Source organism: Pteropus medius, unplaced genomic scaffold (assembly GCF_902729225.1).
Source record: "Pteropus medius unplaced genomic scaffold, Ma_sr-lr_union100, whole genome shotgun sequence".
In the NCBI taxonomy this organism is placed as follows: domain Eukaryota; kingdom Metazoa; phylum Chordata; class Mammalia; order Chiroptera; family Pteropodidae; genus Pteropus; species Pteropus medius.
The window spans coordinates 787,976-806,235 of record NW_024347791.1 but is presented as its reverse complement, the minus strand read 5'-3'; the positions used below and the strand labels follow the sequence as shown (position 1 = coordinate 806,235).

The 18,260-nt window shown below is 55.0% G+C and overlaps 1 protein-coding gene across 1 annotated transcript in view; it reads left to right on the top strand.

The window, feature by feature from the left end:
- TRIOBP (TRIO and F-actin binding protein) overlaps positions 1-17,044 on the top strand; it is a 49,195-nt gene extending 32,151 nt beyond the window's left edge. The window contains 13 exon segments of the mRNA XM_039878293.1: positions 1,858-1,942; positions 2,259-2,434; positions 2,559-2,648; positions 3,045-3,154; positions 4,600-5,125; positions 5,739-5,849; positions 10,922-11,069; positions 13,105-13,207; positions 13,730-13,889; positions 13,960-14,070; positions 15,043-15,129; positions 15,897-16,060; positions 16,792-17,044. Of these exon segments, the coding sequence (XP_039734227.1) occupies positions 1,858-1,942; positions 2,259-2,434; positions 2,559-2,648; positions 3,045-3,154; positions 4,600-5,125; positions 5,739-5,849; positions 10,922-11,069; positions 13,105-13,207; positions 13,730-13,889; positions 13,960-14,070; positions 15,043-15,129; positions 15,897-16,058 (1,869 nt within the window). The 3' untranslated portion in view covers positions 16,059-16,060; positions 16,792-17,044.
- The last annotated feature ends 1,216 nt before the right edge of the window (positions 17,045-18,260 follow it).

Sequence of the window (18,260 nt, the reverse complement as noted above, 5' to 3'; positions counted from 1 at the left end):
GCAGAGTGTTCTTCATTCAGTCAGAAAGAGGGCCTTGGGCTGTGGGGGTGGGAAGGCAGAGGCCTCCCGGAGCAATCTGCAGTATGTAAGAGTCACCAAGGAGGGGGGCCTCCTAGTCCCTCAGGCCCTGTACCCCATTCTCTCTTCTCACCAAGAGCCCTTGGTCCTCCCACCCCTTGATGACTCTTCTGGGTGTCCATGGGTCTGCATTCGATTGAGACACGAACAGATTCCCAATAACTCAGTCATGCAGCAGCCCCCGACCCTGGGAATGGGGCTCAGACCACACTTCTCAAAGTCTCACCAACCTTAACCCGAGGCCCATTGGTTGAGTCACAGCTTCCTCTGACCTCAGTGGCCACATCTGTGAAATTGGCATTTCACAGGGTGGATAACTGAATCTTGGAGCTCAACTGTGCGAAGGGTCCCACATAGCCCCCAGGGCCTCAGTAATAACCCTTCCTTTTCTCTAATGTGTCCATCCCTAGAACCAGAAGGGACAGTGGCCTTTTACTGTCTCTGCCCTTTCGGCTGCCAGGCTGGAGCTGGCTTCCTGCCCACCTAGCCTGGGAGGGGACGTCTCCCGCCCCCGTCCTGCATGCGCTCGCAGCTTGGGTCTGCATGCAGCCCGCATGCCGGGAGGGCTTGGAGCCAAAGGGAATCACATTGTTTATCCGACCCACGTGTTTTATTCCCTCCAGCCCACAGCTTTCCGTACCCGCTGCCTACTCACCGGTCCACTGGTGGCTGCGCTCCAGCGCGCAGAAGGCCTGGCACCCCGCCAGTGACCCGTCCTGGCCTCCCCACCCAGGGTCTGTGGAGGGCAGAGAATATGGGCCCCACCCAGAACTGGCCTTACTCATTCTCTTTCACAGGGTTTGGAATGTCCAAGCTGGAAGGGCCCTGGGAATTCGGCCAGCTCAGCCCTTGGTGCACAGACAGGAAACAGGCCCACAAGGGCTTCCACCTCTTCCAAGCCTAGCACCACCTTGGGCAGACCCAGGCCTAGAACTCAAGGCGCCTGAGGCCCACAGAGCTCCGTCTAGCTCCCATCTCAGATGGTCGTAGACTAGGTCTGGAAGGGCCAAAGAGATCATTTGGCACAGAACCCCTGTCCCGCTTTACAGAGGGACAATTGAGGTCCTGAGCAGCAATTCAGGCCACTCAGTAAGGGCAAGGTAGTTGTGAGAGGGCCAGCCTTTTAGAACAGTTCCCAACAATATAGCACCTGACCCTATGCCAAGTGCCACAAGAGACATACAGGGAGAGCCAGGAACTTCTAACCTTACAGAAGGATTAGGGACTTCTTTACAAGTCAGAAGACTGAAGCTCAGAGAGGTCGAGATACTTAATTAAAAAGATACACAGCTAGCAAGAGATAAAATAGTTATAACCTGGATCTCTTGGATGCTGAAACCCTGTTTCATGGGGAGGCAGTGTGGCAAGTAGAAAGTGTCATCCTGGCACATCCTTGAAAACTTACCATCTTGAGGAAAAAAAACTAAGTACTTGAAATAATAGTTGATAGAGCTTGGTGATATGTGGGATCCCCAAGAGATGCCGGGGACTGGGTGACATGCACTGATCTGGCAGTGGGTAGGCCTTGACTGGCATTCCAGTGCATGGCCAGAGCCAGAGGAGGGCTGAGCTTGGCACATTTCATATCAAGTTGTTCTGGCGCCCCCACCTCTTTCCAGGGTTAAGTTGGCAGGAGCCGAGAGAAGCAGTACAGAAAGGGCCTCGAATAGTAAATGTACAGATAATGCCTCTCAAGCTGGGCACGCACGTAACCAGCACCCAAATCGAGAAGCAGAATACGACCAGCGCTTAGACGCCTCCCCCTGGGCCACCTTCCAGTCCTGCCCTCTGCGATACCTGTCCTTGGCCACTGAGGAGATCCAGAGAGGCATATGGAAAAAGATCAGGGACATTCTGGTCTCTGGTTTGCTGGGCAGGTGACTGTATACGGGTCATGACCCCTTCCTGGTCAGCACCGGCAGGATTTGCTTGTAGGAGCCTTGGCCATCTTGGGAGAAAGGGTTGGGACGGGTGTGGAAGTGTTTGCATATCAGAGCAGGGCCCCCGAAAGGAAAGGGAGGTTGTGGTCACTGAGGAAGAGCCGACCATTTTATAGATGCCGCCCCTGAGGCCGAGAAGAAATGGAGGGCCAGGCTTCAAATGTGGATGCTCTGACTGCGCTATGTCCTGTCCCCTGCCCCTCAGCAGGGCAGATGAGGGTGCCAGACCCCTACCGTGAGCGTGGTTGACCTGGCATTGCCCAGGGCGCCCGCAGAGTGACACACGCACTGATTCTGCTCTCCTTGCCACCCCGCTCCCCTCTGCTCACTGCCTCCTTCCTTCACAGTGGAAGAAGCATTGGTTTGTGCTGACCGATTCAAGCCTCAAGTACTACAGGGACTCCACTGCTGAGGAGGTGAGGCGAGGCGAGGCGGGAGGGCTCCCTCCCCCATCAGGTGCTGGGGTCCCCTGGAAGGGCCTCGGGGGGATTTGGGTGGGGCCCCCGGAGTACATGGACCTTCATGGCCTTCCTGCTGCAGGCAGATGAGCTGGATGGCGAGATCGACCTGCGCTGCTGCACGGATGTCACCGAGTATGCAGTGCAGCGCAACTATGGCTTCCAGATCCACGTGAGGCTGTGTGCGGGGGTTCGGGGGGAGGCTTGCCTAGAGGGCCCCCTGGAGGAGGTGTTGGTGTGGAGCACAGCTGTCCATCCAGAGACTGGCTCCTGTCACTCCTTTACCCAGAAGCCCTGTCCTCAGAGCCAGTCAGAAGCTTTACTGCCAACACTTAGCATGTCTCGGAAGATCCTGGGTATCATTGGCAGGGGTGGCTCAAATGCTGGGGAGATCTTGGAGCCAGCAGTGCTCTTCCAAGGTAGTGGGGGGTGGTTTTGCACCCTCCGTTCACTTCCAGGCTCAAGACACCCTCTTGGGAGGGAAGGGCTGCCCTCCCCAGGGTCCATAGTTGGGGGGGGAGTGCTGGGGCTGTCCACATAGCAACAAATCTGTGTGGTGGACTTGCAGACCAAGGATGCTGTCTATACCTTGTCGGCCATGACTTCGGGCATTCGGAGGAACTGGATTGAGGCTCTGAGAAAGACTGTGCGTCCCACCTCAGCCCCAGATGTCACCAAGTACGTGCTGGGCTGAACTGGGGCCTTGGGGAGGCATTTACCCTGGGGTCTAGCACTCCTCTGGGGGCTCTCTGGCTGTACCTTCTGGGCCTCAGTTTCTCTATCAACAAAATGGGGAGAGTAGTGAGCATTCTTAGCAGTTCTCTAGAAATACATTAAGAATTTGGTGTTTTACTTCTGTCTGTCTGTATGCCCCACATCCTGAAAGGGTGGGCACAGGGCTTGGCTCTTCAGTGAAGATGCGGATGAGTCAAAGGCCCCCGGTGGTGGCTGACTGTCTGTGCTGTGGGTGCTATGTCTCACCCTGTGTTAGGGAGAGGGGATGGCTAGGCAGTCTGGGGGTGGGGCTTACTCCCCCTGAGGTCACTGTGGGTAGAGTGGTGGGAAGGCTGAGTTACCTGATGGTAGAGCCCCCACACAATATGAACTCCAGATTCCCAGGGGTGCTGGGATTTGTAGCTGTGGGCAGCAGGAATGGAAACACAGTATTGAGGGGCATTGAGCACAGGAGGCCCCCCTGTCTGGCCACAATCTGGCTGTTCAGCCCGAGGCTTTCTTGCCTGAGTTTCGGATTCCTCATCTGTCAGACTGAGTGTTCTTAGGATGCGCTCAGAGGTCCTCTGTGAACTGAAGCACAATGTGGCTGGACTGTTAATATATAGGCTCAGCTGCGGTAACAAAGAAGCCTCAAACACAGTAGCTTAAACAGGGAGAGATTTCTCTCTTCAGAATAGTCCAGAGGTGTCTAGTCCAGACCCGGTGGGCAACTCCTGGCCCTTAACTTGCAGCTTTGGCTCTGGCTCAGGGGACTGCTTAGCTTCTCCTGGAGTCCCAGATGGAAGCCAGGCCAGCTCATACCCAGTCCTTTAAGGATGTCACCTCTCATTCCCACTGGGCAGAAGGTAGTCACATGGCCACACATAGCTGCAAGGGATGCCGAGCAGTCTGGTTTTGGGCGGGACGACCGCACACCTAGCTATTATTACGGTGGAAGAAGAGCACTGCCACGGTTGTTGTCTTCACAATTTGTGCCCTATGCGCCCAGCAATCACTGTTCACCTCCTCGGCAGTGACCATGGACACCTCCCCTATTCTACTGCGAGCCTGTTGAACCCAGGACCTTGACTCAAACCATACTTTTAATACTAACACTCTGATCACCATTCGTAACGGACTTCCTGGGTGCTTTACACACATTCGCCCACCTAGTCCTCACATCCATCCTGTGAGATGCATTGTCCCAAATTACAGATGAGTGACCGAGGTTCGCTGGGACAGTTCCCAGGGTGTGTAATGATGATGTTCTAGTTCTAACCTGTGGGTGGGGCTGCTTCCTCTGCTGGTGTTTGTCCAGGGGCCCCGGCACTCGGGTGGCACTCCAGAAGTGCTCGTTTGGGGAGTGAGTGGGCCAGGTCCTGCCTGACGCAGCTCCGCTGGTACCCTAGGCTCTCAGACTGCAATAAGGAGAACACACTGCACAGCTACAGCACCCAGAAGGGCTCCCTGAAGGTTGGGGAGCAGCGCATGGGCTCCGAGGTCATCGGCCGGAGTGGCCTGCGGAAAGCAGATGGACAGCGGCCGTCCCTGGACTACGTGGAGCTCTCCCCACTGACTCAGGGCTCCCCTCAGAGGGCCCGCACCCCGGCTCGCACTCTCGACCGCCCGGCCAAGCAAGAAATGCTGGAGCGGGACCTGGCCCAGCGCTCTGAGGAGCGACGCAAGTGGTTTGAGTCTGTGGATAGCAAGGCCACGGAGACACCGGCCGGTGAGGGACCGCGCCGGGGCCTGGGCGCCCCCCTGACCGAGGACCAGCAGAGTCGGCTCAGTGAGGAGATTGAGAAGAAGTGGCAGGAGCTGGAGAAGCTGCCCCTGCGGGAGAACAAACGGGTACCTCTCACTGCCTTGCTCAACCAAAGCCGTGGGGAGCGCCGCGGGCCCCCAAGTGACAGCCACGAGGCACTGGAAAAGGAGGTATGCATCACAGCCGGCTTCTGGGAGCCCCCTCAACCCACCAACACCCCTCCTATCCCTGCAGTCATGCTATGGCATGTATCTTGCATACCTACAGTGATGGGGAGCTCACCCCTGATCCACTGTCTGACACATCAGACTCCTTGTAAACTGGAATCTTCTCTCCCAGACCTTAGGTTCCCCCCGACCCACCTTAGTTCTGTCTTTAGCTACCATAGGGAAGGGAAGAGGGCTGAGAAGGGAGAGGCCATTTATTGAGCATCTTGTGCTGGGCCCTCTTTAATCACGTGACCCTCACAGCAGTCTTATGGTCCCATAGGGTGGACCTCATCACAGTTTTACTGATGGGAAGGTGACGCTCAAAGATATTCTCCTGCCACATACATAATGTAAACACCTGTGACCACCGTGTCCTGTTCTCAGCCCTGTCTAGTCTTCTCTGGGCTAAAGCTCTTCCGGGTCATTGACCCCCACTATTTAGGAAACAGCTGGAAGGTCCTCCTTTCCTGCATATCCTCACCAGGGCCACCTCCCCCTAAAAGCTTCTCACTGCCTCCCGCTAGCCCCCTCCGTGCTTCCAGGCCTCCACTGACCTCGCCTCTTCCCTTCACAGGTCCAGTCTCTTCGTGCCCAGCTGGAGGTATGGCGTCTTCAAGGGGAGGCTCCTCAGGGTGCACCCAGGTCCCAGGAGGATGGTCACATCCCCCCAGGCTACATCTCGCAGGTGAGGCTGAAGAGCTGTTTTGTGGGTGATGGGGGCAAGTTTCTGGTTGCCATGTTTTCAGAAAACAGCTAAATTTGGGGATCCTTTTCTGTGTACGAGAACCATGTGAAGCGTTTGACAGGCCTTGTCTTGTTTAATCTCCCCAGCGGGTAGTGAGCACTGTGCCCATTTTACAGACAAGGCCACTGAGCTATGAAAGGTTGTGTGACTTGCCCAAGGTCAGTCAGCCTGCAGATGTCAGAGGTGGGATTTGAGCTCAGGTCCTGCCGACTGCCCTCATGTGACACTCTGCACTTGGACCATTTTCCCCACACCGCCCTGGGGAAGTGGAGAGCCAATGGGGAGTGGAAGCCCCCAACCGGCAGACCCCTGGGAGTTGCTCCCTAAATAGGGAAATCCTGCCCATGCCTGCCAGGCCAAGGCCCTCACAAGGTGGCCTGTGGGACCTGGCAGCCTCCAGTGGTCCTCGGGAGATGTGTGGTCTGCCTAGGACAGCAGTTCTCAACTGGGGCTGATTTTGTTCTCCTGGGGACATTTGGCCATGCCTGGAGATACTTTGAATTGTCACCACTGGGACAGCTAGCTCTCCAGAAAAAAATACACATGTGTATACACACATGCACACTTATATATGTCATATATACACACATATGTATACATATATATAAAGTAATATATGGTAAATATGTTGATTATAAATTTTATTAATACAAAGAATGTTTAGTGTACAACTTACAAATAAAAAATACATAGTACTTTTTATTGTGAATTTCATATAGCAAAGGAATACTTCCAGTGATTTTTCCGAATGCTTGTATCCACAGCTAACTGACAAATGGGTGTCATTCTAACATGAGTGTTGATTGACATTTTTGTTTATGTAAGTGAGTAAGGCGGGAAGACACTTTGATACTTTACTCGGTCAATGTCATGAGCAGTTTCTTTGCTGAATTGGAAATAGTTTTCTATTGAGAATATTAAGACTATTTCTTCATGTTTTTTTTCTATTTACAATGTGATGGTTGTAGATACAGTGCACATTTAAGTTTAATCTGCATTATTAGCATTTTCTCATCGCTTACTTAAGTCTAGACAATCAACAAAACAACAGATCAAGTCCTGATTTGTAATGTTTACCAATGTCCATGGTGTAAATACTCCCACTGTGGCTGAAGGACCTGAACACGGAGTTGGGAAGATATGTGTATGCCATTAGAGAACATTTCCACCATACAGATACCGAAGACATAAACAACCTCGAGAGCATAGATAATAATAAAATGCAGTGAAATAATTAAGAAGTGATGTATTTTGAGTATCAGCTTTGTTTTTAATGTAATTAATTTAATTGTAATTTTAAATAATGGCCGTGCTTAACAGCTGCGTTCAGAATTCCTAAAAATTTGACAGTCAGCTGCCTCTAGCCAGCACACTATTGCCCGAAGCAGAAAGGAATGCTGGGATCCCAGGGTCTGACCAGAGGAGTCTTCTAGAAGTTCCAAGGCGAGAGGTTGCTGTGCAGGGTTCTCAGGAAGTCTTCCTGGGGGTAGGCTCCAAGTTGAGCACTGGGATGAGGTGGGGGGAGGGGAGGCACCTGGGCTGTACCAGGAAGGGGAAAGGCGAGGGGGGAGGTGTGGCTATCCTAGAGACCTCTACTGCCAAGCCAAGGGTTTGGGATTTTGTTGAACACACCTGAGTAGGTTTGGGGTCTGACAGTGACACCAGGAAGATGGTTTTGGGGTGAAGAGCGGCTTGGGTAGGGGCAAGGCCGATGTCAGTAGCTAGAACAATGACTAGGGGAGAAAGGGACGTAGGAGGATATATGGAGGGAGGAGAGTTAAAGGCCCAAGGAAGGCAGAGGGGACCCTCCAAGGGGACCTAAGGCTGGGGCTGCTGTCAAGGTCAGGGGGCCCATCTGGGGCTGAGTGGTTGATGGACCATTCGGTTGAAGGGAGATAAGGGCCAAAGGGAGTTGAGAGCTGACGTGAGGGCTAGCTTGGGGGTCACCTGACATGGGAAGTAGGGAGAAGGCAGATACCAGTGTTGTCAAAGGCTCCCCTGAGGCCAGAGGCAGGGGTGGGCGGGGCATCACCAGGCAGGGTGGGGCCTACCACTGTGGCCTGAGGCAGCTGGGACCACCTCAGTGACCTCACCTAGAGGGTTCCAAGCTGTGCCCTTGGAAGCCCAGGGGCCGCCTTTCTGGATGGGTCCATTCGCGAATCAAGCGGTAATTGGGAGCAGCTCTGTCTTTGTCCGTTTTACTATTAGAATGTTTATTAAATTTCCTTTGGAAAAAGATATCTGTCACCGAAACGAAGTTTGAAAAGCACTTCTCTAACTTCTCAGGGCTGTCAGCATTTCGTCCTACTAGGTGGGATGGGCAAGGGGAGCTGGCGGGGGTGGGAGGTGAGAAGGGAATAAGGGGAAACAGCGCAGAAGACAAGAGTGGAGGAGAGGCCCAAGACGCCGAGGGTGCCAGAGCAGAGGAGCTGAGGCGCCAGACGAGGCGGCTGGAGATGCAGTGGATCCTGGAGCGGTGACAGCCGGGGTGGGATCCCCCAGCCTGGTCTCTCGGGCCGAGTGGGTGCCCTTCTTTCACCTGGGGGGGCTTGCCACCACAAGACAGCACCTGGGGGGCCTGGGGCTTCACCCACTGGGGCCGTAGCACCTCTCTAGCAAGGGGGACCCTTCCAGCCTATTGCAGTGGGGGCCATTGGCATTTCTTTATCCACTTTGATCAATGTCAGGGGTGGCAGCTGACACTTTGGGCCCTCAGGATGGTAGGTCAGAAAGCAGCACCTGGCCTTCTAGGAGCCCCTCCTCTTGGGGTGGTTCCCACCTCTTGACATCAGCCCCCTGACACCCTGTTAGCCTCTGGCTCCACCTGCCTGATCTGGCCCTTTAAGAACAGGTTTCTACCCCCCGTATTTCTCAGATCTCTGCAGGTGGGTGGCTGGGTGGGTGGGTGATCTTGGCAAACGGGTGCTGGCTTACCTGAGGGACTCTTGGGAGTCAGTTTTATGGAACCTGTTTTACAGATGAGGAGACTGAGGCTCAGAGGGAAGGGCTTGGCTTGTTCAGGTGCACTCTGTGGTACAGCCAGGATTAGGACCCAGTCTATGGGACTCCAAAGCTGTGTTCTATTGTTCTAACTCAGGGGACACATAGAAGAGAGGCACAGAGGCCCAGGAGGACAGATATCCCCTGCTCACCACGTAGACCGCCAAGACCCACAAGGCCTGGCCTTAGCCCTTCCCTCAAACTGGTCCTCACAGACCCCAAGTGTAGCTGCTGGAGAAGTGGGGGTTGTCCCCACCACCATGAGGTTCCCTGTGGCATGGGGGAGAATACAATCTCTTATCTAACCCTCTGTGCCTCAGTTTCTTCCCTGGCTTGTCCCTTCCCTTTTTAATCTTAAATATTTTTTAATTACATAAGGAATAGGTTTATATTTTCAAAAAGAATTCAAACAAATTAAAAGGTTAGAAATAAACACATGACCTCTCCTTGCCCTTTGTGTTCCCTCCCAGGGGTCACCTAGGTTACCATCTGAGTACATCTGTATAGTTTCCTGTTTATAGTCTCACAGTTTTGGGGAGTAAAAGTCTAGCATGGGTCTCGCCAGGCTCAAATCCAGGCATGTGGAGGACCGCGTTCCCTTCTGTAGGCTCTGGGTAGGATCTGGTTCTTCGCCTTTTCCAGCATCTGGTGGCAGCCCATGCTCCATGGCTCACGGCCCTTTCATCTTCAAAGCCTGCAAAGGAGTCAAGTCCTTTGCACTCTGCTCTCCTGCCCCCTCTTCCGCATCTAAAGATGCTGTGGCTACGTGGGGCCAGCACATGATCTAGGATAGTCACCCTATTTTAAAGTCACCTGATTAGCAAGGTCAGTTCCCCTCTGCCAGGTAAGGTCACATTCGCAGGTTCCGAGGAGTAGGACGGGGACATCTTTGGGGGCCAGTACTCTGCCTCACAGTGTCCTTCCCTCCCTTTTCTGTTTTTGCATATATGTACCTGTATGTCCGTCTGTGTGTGTTTTGTTTTCGTGCGTGGGATTTTCACAATGCATATTATCAGAAACCTGCTTTCATCACCATCTTTCTAGCTACATCTTCCCAGCAGTCCACATGGGCAGCTCTTTTAACAGCTGTTAGGTCCTTTATAAGGCTCGAGCCCATAATTTATTTAAGGGTTCCCTGCTAGGCATTTAGATTGTTTCCAGGTTTTGTCTGTCCCAGTGTTGCCGTAGGGAATACCCTTCTTCAAGAGCCTTTGTGTACATGTGACTTTCTGTGGGGTCATTCCTAGGAGTGGACCTGCTAGGTCGAGGGATGGGGTCATTAAAAATACTGATGCCACCAAACTGCTCTCCACGCACCCACTCTGCAAGTCTCCCAGTAGTGGGTATTATCAGTCTTTTAAATACTGGCCATTCTGGTCCACAAGACTCCATTCTGTGATAAGTCATTAATCTCAACTCTCTTACTCAGCACCTGCCGCACATTGGTCCCCAGCCTGGACCCTGGGGACTCAGAACCGGGTCAGATCTTCCTTGTCTTCGGAGAGCTTATGGTCTGTGGGAGCAGAGCCTTTGGAGGCAGGGGAGAGGTGGTCCAGAGACAGAGATAGGAGGACATTTAAGCTGGGCTACAGGCCAAGTGAATTACTCAGGAAGAAAAAGATGCAGAAGAATGTTTCAGGCAGCGAGACTGGCATGAGCTAAAGCTCAGAGGCATGAACATGCTATGAATTATTTTTATAACTAGGGGTTTCTTGGTGGAGAAGGGCGAGGGATGAGGCTACGAGAGTCAGACATGGGAACAGGGACTTGACCCTGCAGGATGCAGGGCTCAGAGAGCTTCGAAGCAGATTGACAAGGCGAGGTTCGTGGATGGGGGAAGTAGAGAGTGGGATGGGGGCAGATGCAGGCTGGTGGTTCTGGGATCCAGGGAGAGATGGTGAGGCTTGGACTAAGGCAGGCCCGCCCCTGAGGCTTCTCACCGCAGGCTGGAGAAAGGTCACTGTTCCGGGCAATAGGGGCAGCCCCATGACCCCCTGGCTTCCCGCCCGCAGGAGGCATGCGAGCGCAGCCTGGCGGAGATGGAGTCCTCACACCAGCAGGTGATGGAGGAGCTGCAGCGACACCATGAGCGGGAGCTGCAGAGGCTGCAACAGGAGAAGGAGTGGCTCCTGGCGGAGGAGACAGCAGCCACAGCCTCAGGTGAGGACTCTGGGCCGGAGCGGTACCGACGGAGCCGGACCTAAGAGCCTCCAGGCTGAGGCTCCTCACTGAACTGAGGAGGCCTTTAAATAAGAGCCTGGGGTCTCACTGCCAAATTTGGGGTAAGGGATCAGGAGGGATTGGAACTGGCCTCTGACCTTACCTGAAAAGAGGAAACCGATCTCGTCTGATCTCGGAAAGCTAAGCAGAGTCGAGCCTGGTTAGTACTTGGATGGGAGACCACCTAGGAATACCAGATGCTGTAGGCGTTAAAAAAAAAAGAAAGAAAAGAGGAAACTGAGTCCATAATAAGACACACACACCCTGTGGGTTGTGACTACTCTCCTTCAGAGGCCGCAGCCACTGGGAGATCCATCCCAAGCCACACGTACTCACACTGAGCTTCAGCTTCGTGCCCAGGCTCATGCTGTGTGCTGGGGGAGAGACTGCTGAGCCTCAAACCCTGTTCTCATCGGTGGGCTCGCTCACAGGGTACACAGGCTGGACGCTGGGGAGAGCGGGCAAAGGCATGAGCAGTTACTGAGCTGTTTGCCATGTGAGCGCCCTAGTCCTTGCAGTGCTGAGGAAGTGACTCATTTCATAGATGAGGAAATGGGCTCAGAGAGGTTAGTGACTTGCCTGGGATGGCACAGCTTGGAGGTGGCAGAAGCTGGAGTTGAAGCCTAGAGGACTCTGACTACAAGGCCATGGTCTGAACCCCACCATCTGCTCTCCCAAGCCAGAAACAGGAATGCCTGACTGAGATGTTGGTCAACTCCATCTCTGTCCACTGCACACCTGCTGTATGTGCCTGATACATCCTAGATTCCACCGGGGGTGGTTGCAGAATAATGGAAATGATGAAACAGGTCACATGATCTAGAACTTACCACCTGCCAAGCGCTTCATGCACTCAAGCCATGGTCCCTCATCCCAAACCCTGGGGCCAGTGTGTTTTGCATTTTAGAAAGCTAACCCGTCTGCCTGGCCCAGCCTAGCGGTCAAGGGTGCAGGTTCAGCAGTCAGTACAAATTTGGGTGACTCTGCTCAGGGGACTTAATCCCTCTGTGCTCCAGGCCCCTTATCTGGACAGTGGGGACAAAAGCACTGTGGTCCCCAGCCTGGACCCTGGGGACTCAGAGCTGGGTCACATCTTCCTTGTCTTGCCAGGGTCCAGGCTGGGGACCGATGCGCATATATTAGATAGCCCCCCACCCCAGCAGGGTCTGGGTTTCACCCTGAAATCTAGCACTAAGGTTTTTACAATGAAATTTCTCAAAGTCACACTTAAGTGGGGTAAAAATTACCTTAAATAGCCTCATGTCCATTCAGGTCAGGGACTGTCATCAAAAAGAGTTATGAAAAACTTCCAGTGTGCAGAGCTTTTGGATTTTGGAATAATGAGTGAGACGATGGATGAGGACTCATTTAATCCTCACAACCCCATGTGAGTGTGCAAAGACGCTTGGTCCTCGGGAACTCACGGTCTGAGAAATAGACCAGCGGGAGCTATGCCACGCGTTGTTCTGAGTGCTCTCCACACATCTTCCAGTGACACCTCAGAGAAGGTGCTCTTGTCCCCACTGTCCAGATAAGGGGCTTGGAGCACAGAGGGATTAAGTCTCCTGAGCAAAGTCACCCAAATTGGTACCGACCGCTGAACCTGCACCCTTGACCGCTAGGCTGGGCCAGGCAGACGGGCCTTGTTAGAGGACCCTCCAGGTTTTGCAGGCACAGTGGACCGTGTGGGGTCTTACCCATCCTTCACTAACGAGAGGCACCAGCGGTCCGCCACTGGTCCGCCACCGAGGTGTCTCCCAGCAGGGTCCATCAGACAGATTGTTCTCCCTTGCCAGGCAGGCTCAGAGAGGTCGAGCAGCTTACTCAAAGCCACTCAGTTCATGACACGGCCTGGTCCAGCTCTTTGCATACCCCTCCCTGCTCTTGTGTCCACGCTACATATGGAGGCTCGGAGGGAGTGGAGTTTGGTACTGCTGACCCCTCCCAAATCTCTGCTTCTCTGCCATCTTTCCAGCCATTGAAGCCATGAAGAAGGCCTACCAGGAGGAGCTGAGCCGGGAGCTGAGCAAGACACGGAGTCTTCAGCAGGGCCCAGACGGCCTCCGGAAGCAGCATCAGTAAGATGGCACCTGGGCCCTAGGGTCTGTGGGTGGCGCCTCTCTCCCAGCCAGGGTGCCCACACTGGTGGTTATGACCTGTGCTGAGGCCCTTTGGCAAAGGACATGTCAGTTTGTCCTCAGCTGAGACTCCCACTGTGACTGCGTGGCCCACGGAACAGAAGCAGTGGGACCTCAGCCAGACCTCCCTGCTATCCACATAGACAGTTCTTCAAGCCCCTTCTGGGAGCTGGTCTCAGCCTCCCCTACCCCTTCCCCTCCTTAGTATCCCCTAGAACTAGATTGCAGTGTCACCCTCAGCCATTCAGGGTCCCTCCGTGCCACAGAGCATGGTTCTGGAATATTGGGGCTTTAGAGATAGGCTTTTCCAACCCACCTCTTCATTGATGAGGCACTTGCAGCCCAAAGAGGCTGTCACTGGTTCACAGTGACTGACTAGGGTGGGAATACAGGAGTCCTGAGTTGTGACCGGAATCTGAGACCAAGCGAGCCCATGCCGTCCCGCCCCTCCTCCCCTGGCAGGTCAGACATGGAGGCGCTGAAGCGGGAGCTGCAGGTGCTGTCGGAGCAGTACTCACAGAAGTGCCTGGAGATCGGGGCCCTGACGCGGCAGGCCGAGGAGCGGGAGCACACGCTGCGGCGCTGCCAGCAAGAGGGCCAGGAGCTGCTGCGCCACAACCAGGTGGGCCTGGCCCCGGGCTGGGGGTGTGAGTGGCCCCGGCGGCCTTGCTCTGACCATCTCCCGCCCCCAGGAGCTGCATACCCGCCTGTCCGAGGAGATTGACCGGCTGCGCGGCTTCATCGCCTCGCAGGGCACGGGCAATGGCTGTGGGCGCAGTGAACGGAGCTCCTGTGAGCTGGAGGTGAGCAACACCATCATGCCAGGCAGTCCTCGGGGCCCGGGCCTGGGGAGAGCACCCGATAGGCTGGTGTGCCCAGCAGCGCAGGTCCAAGGGGCTGGGCCCCGGCGAGGAGACAACCGGTGCAGCTGGGAAGGACTCCTGTGTGCCCAGCACTACCGCAGCCAGAGTCCAGCCCTTTATCCCAATCCTGTTCCCTGCCTGCCGTGTGACCAGGGCAAGTCGCCTCACCTTTCTGAGCCTCAGTCACTCATCTGTAAAATGAGGCTAGCACCTTGCTTACTGAGAGCAGGTAGAGTGAGAAATGTGCGTATGATCCCAGGATCACCCTTGTATTTTATTTTACAGACATTTATACACATCTTTACTTCGCGCCTGGAACTTCTGTAAGCCTTTTGCATCTTAACTCACTAAATCTTTCTAACAGCCTTGGGAGGTACATGCTGTTACTATCCCCATTTTACAGATGAGGAAACTGAGACACAGGGAAGTCAAGTACCTTGCCCAAGGTCACACGGCTAGTCTAGTTTGTGTGAGAGCTGAGATTTGAACTTGGCCGTCTGGCTACAGAGTCTAAGCTTTCAAGCCTCCCCAGTATGGCTGAACCTATCTCTTCCTTGGTCAAGTCAGGAGAGCAACACTGCCCCTCAGGGCTTGGGGAGAGGTTAATGAGGTAGTCTGCAGGGAGTCCTAGCCTCTCTGGTTCACAGTAGGGCTACACGGTGGCTTCTTTTTGTCTGGTGCCACAGCAGAGGTGACCATGAGACACCTACTCACATGGTATGGACCAGGTAAGAGCAAAGAGAAATCAGAGCGTCCTCTGGAGGAGTCTGCCCCTGGGGTGTAGTGGTTCTTAGTGCAGGTTGGGACCTGAATTCTAGGGACCTGAGACAGAGAGAAGCCAGGCTGTGGGGCACCATGGGCCGGGCAGCGCCGGCCTCTGGCCCTGGGTCAGCCTGGCATCCGTGACCCCAGGTGCTGCTGCGCGTGAAGGAGAACGAGCTCCAGTACCTGAAGAAGGAGGTGCAGTGCCTCCGGGACGAGCTCCAGAGGATGCAGAAGGTCGGTTCCGGTCAGCTGAAGAGGGGTGTCAGTGGCTGGGGGACCTCTGGATCCACCCGGGTGTCCCATCCTGTAAGCACTTGCTCGGTGCCAGGCACTCCTCATGCCTCTCCCACGGAGGTGTCATTGTCACCATTTACAGATAAAACTGAGGCTAAGAAAGGGTAAGTGACTTGCTCAAGGCCACAGTGCTTTTATTTATTCAGCAAGGATTTATTGAGCACCTGCTATGTGCCGGGGAGACAGTTTTGAGTAAAAAAGGCCAAAATCCCTGCCTGTGCATAGCAGGCATTCTAGTGAGGAATAAGCTGCATTGCTAGTTGGTCAGGCTGGGATTTGGGCCCAGGTCTGTAAGTCTGGCTTGCCTGGTGCCATGTCCCTGTGTCTGTGACACCCTCTGTGTGTTGGTGGCTCTGGGAGCATGTGTGAGCTAGACTCACGGAAAAGGCCCAAGCACTGGGCCAGACTGACCTGGTTCTTATCCCACCCACTCGCTGCCCTGTGACCTTGGGCAAAAGCTTCACCTCCCTGAGCCTCAGCTCTCATCTTGAGCAGCATGCGAAGGATGCTGAAACCTGTCACTGGGTGGTGCTGGGAGGAGCTTGCTCAGGGCTGGGGGCTGCCAAGGGGGACACTGGGAGAGACAAGGCCATGAGAGCTATGGAGGGGTCTGGCTGCTTTATGCTGGCCGGCAGGGAGCATGGTGGGCATGTGCCAGGTAGGGAAGGCTTTGAGCCCTCATAGCCCCTCCCTGACCCTCCCTTCAGGATAAGCGCTTCACCTCGGGGAAGTACCAGGACGTGTATGTGGAGCTGAACCACATCAAGACGCGGTCAGAGCGGGAGATCGAGCAGCTGAAGGAGCACCTGCGCCTCGCCATGGCCGCCCTGCAGGAGAAGGAGGCGACGCGCAACAGCGTGGCCGAGTAGAGGTGGGCGCCACGGGGCTGCGGCCAGGAGCGGGCACTGGGCCTGGAGGTGTGAGCGCAAGGCTCATACACACCCGACTCACTGTGCCACCTGGCCTGGGGTACTTCCTTCTCCTGGCCTCTGTTTCCCTTTCTGTAAATGGAGAGAGTGACACCAGCAACCTGGGGTCATTGTGGGGATCAGTCGGACTCTGCCAGAGGCTGCTTTGTAAATTCGAGCATGTTTCTTCAGAGATGGGGAAGTACAGTTGGGGATCTGATTATAGCCATGTCCCCCTGTGTGACAGCGGGACTTCTTAACACTGCACAGCCACCGCCTGATTAGTCTGTGATTCTCCTCAGGGCCGGCAGTGCCCCTGGCTGGTCTGCCTCGGCTTGGGTGGCAGTCCCGTGTCCCCGCCCACTTCGAGCCTGGCAGCAGGCATGCATGCATCACTGATCACGGACAGCATTCCTTCCACCGAGCTTTGCACTTGGGCATCTCGATCAAGGAAGGCTGCTTTCTAACAGGTCCCTGTGGACTTCCTAAGGCACTTGAGAAAGGCCACCCTGTGGGCCAGGCTATTTGGGGAGAAGCCCAGAGGAGGAGATCTGGCCTAGCCTTTGGGGCCAAGAGGCATTGGAAGAAGCTGGGAGAAGCCCCTGGCCACCTCTGCCTGGCCTAAGCTGTGCTGGGGCCCAGGGCCAAGGCCGGGGCTTCCCCAGCCCTCAGATCCCCGACTCTTGTCTTCCAGGTCCCTATGGTCCAGCCCTGCAGCAGACCCCCAGCCCAAGGGGACCAGTTGTCCTTCCCTGCCGGATGGAAGTCAGAAGCCAAGCTTTCTCCCACCCTCTGTGGGCCACACGTGCACTCACACCCACCACACACATGCACACACATGCACAGGTGCACACACACCACACACAGGCACACACACATCACACACACAGGTGCACACACATCACACACAGGTGGACACACACGAGGTGCACACACATACTTGCGATCTGAGCCAAGACTGTGTCATAGACTTTTTCCTTTTTTTTCTCCCAAAACACTTTGTACTTTTTAAAAAGCAGTTCCTGATGGCTGTGTGCCTCCGACACTGGCTCTCCCTCTGTCTCCGGCCTCCCACTTGGGCTTCTGGGCCCCCATGGCCCTGTCCCCGGGTCTGGCAGCGGCCATGGCAGAGTTGACTGATCAGGGAGGCAAAGAGCCAGCTACCCTCCTCCGACCCTACCCCCTACTAACTACTTCCTGCCCTGAGAGTACCTGCACCCTGGGACTCTGGATGGAAGGACAGATGGACAGAGGGAGCCAGCTGCTGTCCCCACGGCCCCGCCTCCTCTGAAGGGTGCTGGGCATGGAACCGCTGGAGCCGCCCCATGAAGACGTTTCTCTCCTAAAGAATCCATCAGCCTTCTTAACTTAATAAAATGTTCCAGCAGCTCTGGCGTCCTGGGTGGCTGGGGCAAGGCGGGTTAGAGAGGTTGGGGTTTCTTAGCCCCCTGCCCTCTAGCACTCCACCCTTCCTGGAGGATGGCATGTGGGCTCCTGAGGGCGGAGCTGAGAATCTAGTTCCCCACCAGGCTCCACGTGGGGTTTGCAGACCAGCAGCATCACATCACCATCAGGGAACTCCTTAGAAACACCAAGGCCAGGCCCCACCCGACCTACCGACTCAGAGTCCACACTTGCACATGGCCCCCCAGTGGTTCACGTGCACCTCGAAGTCTGAGCAGCCCTGGAGCAGGTGCTGGGCCCAGGCCTCGGAGAGGACTGGAGCTGAGACTGCCCCTGACTGACCTCGTCAAACCACGTCCATTCTGAGTCTTGATTGCTTCTCCATCAAATGGGTGCCTTTTAGCCTCACTCCGATACTCAGACTGTGCCCAGAAGTCATGTCCTGCCCTGGGCAGGGTTGGGTTTGGGGCACTGGATATGAGGGGCTTCATCTGGCCAGCTGGCTGTGCTGATCATGGTGGGGCTGGGAAGAGGCCCCATCCTGCAGGCCTAGCCCGTGTCCGATCTGCAGGGCTGTGGCTACGATGATGAAGATGAGACGACAGCTTGAGCTGGCCTCACCTGCACGGCTGGTCCCATCAAACTCAGCCACATGGGTGCATAGAGGTGAAAAGGTGAACAGGAACTGGCCCTTTCCCCACCAAGGCCACCGAAATAGACCACATCAGGTTGGGTCCCAGAAAGCTGTGGGAACCCAGA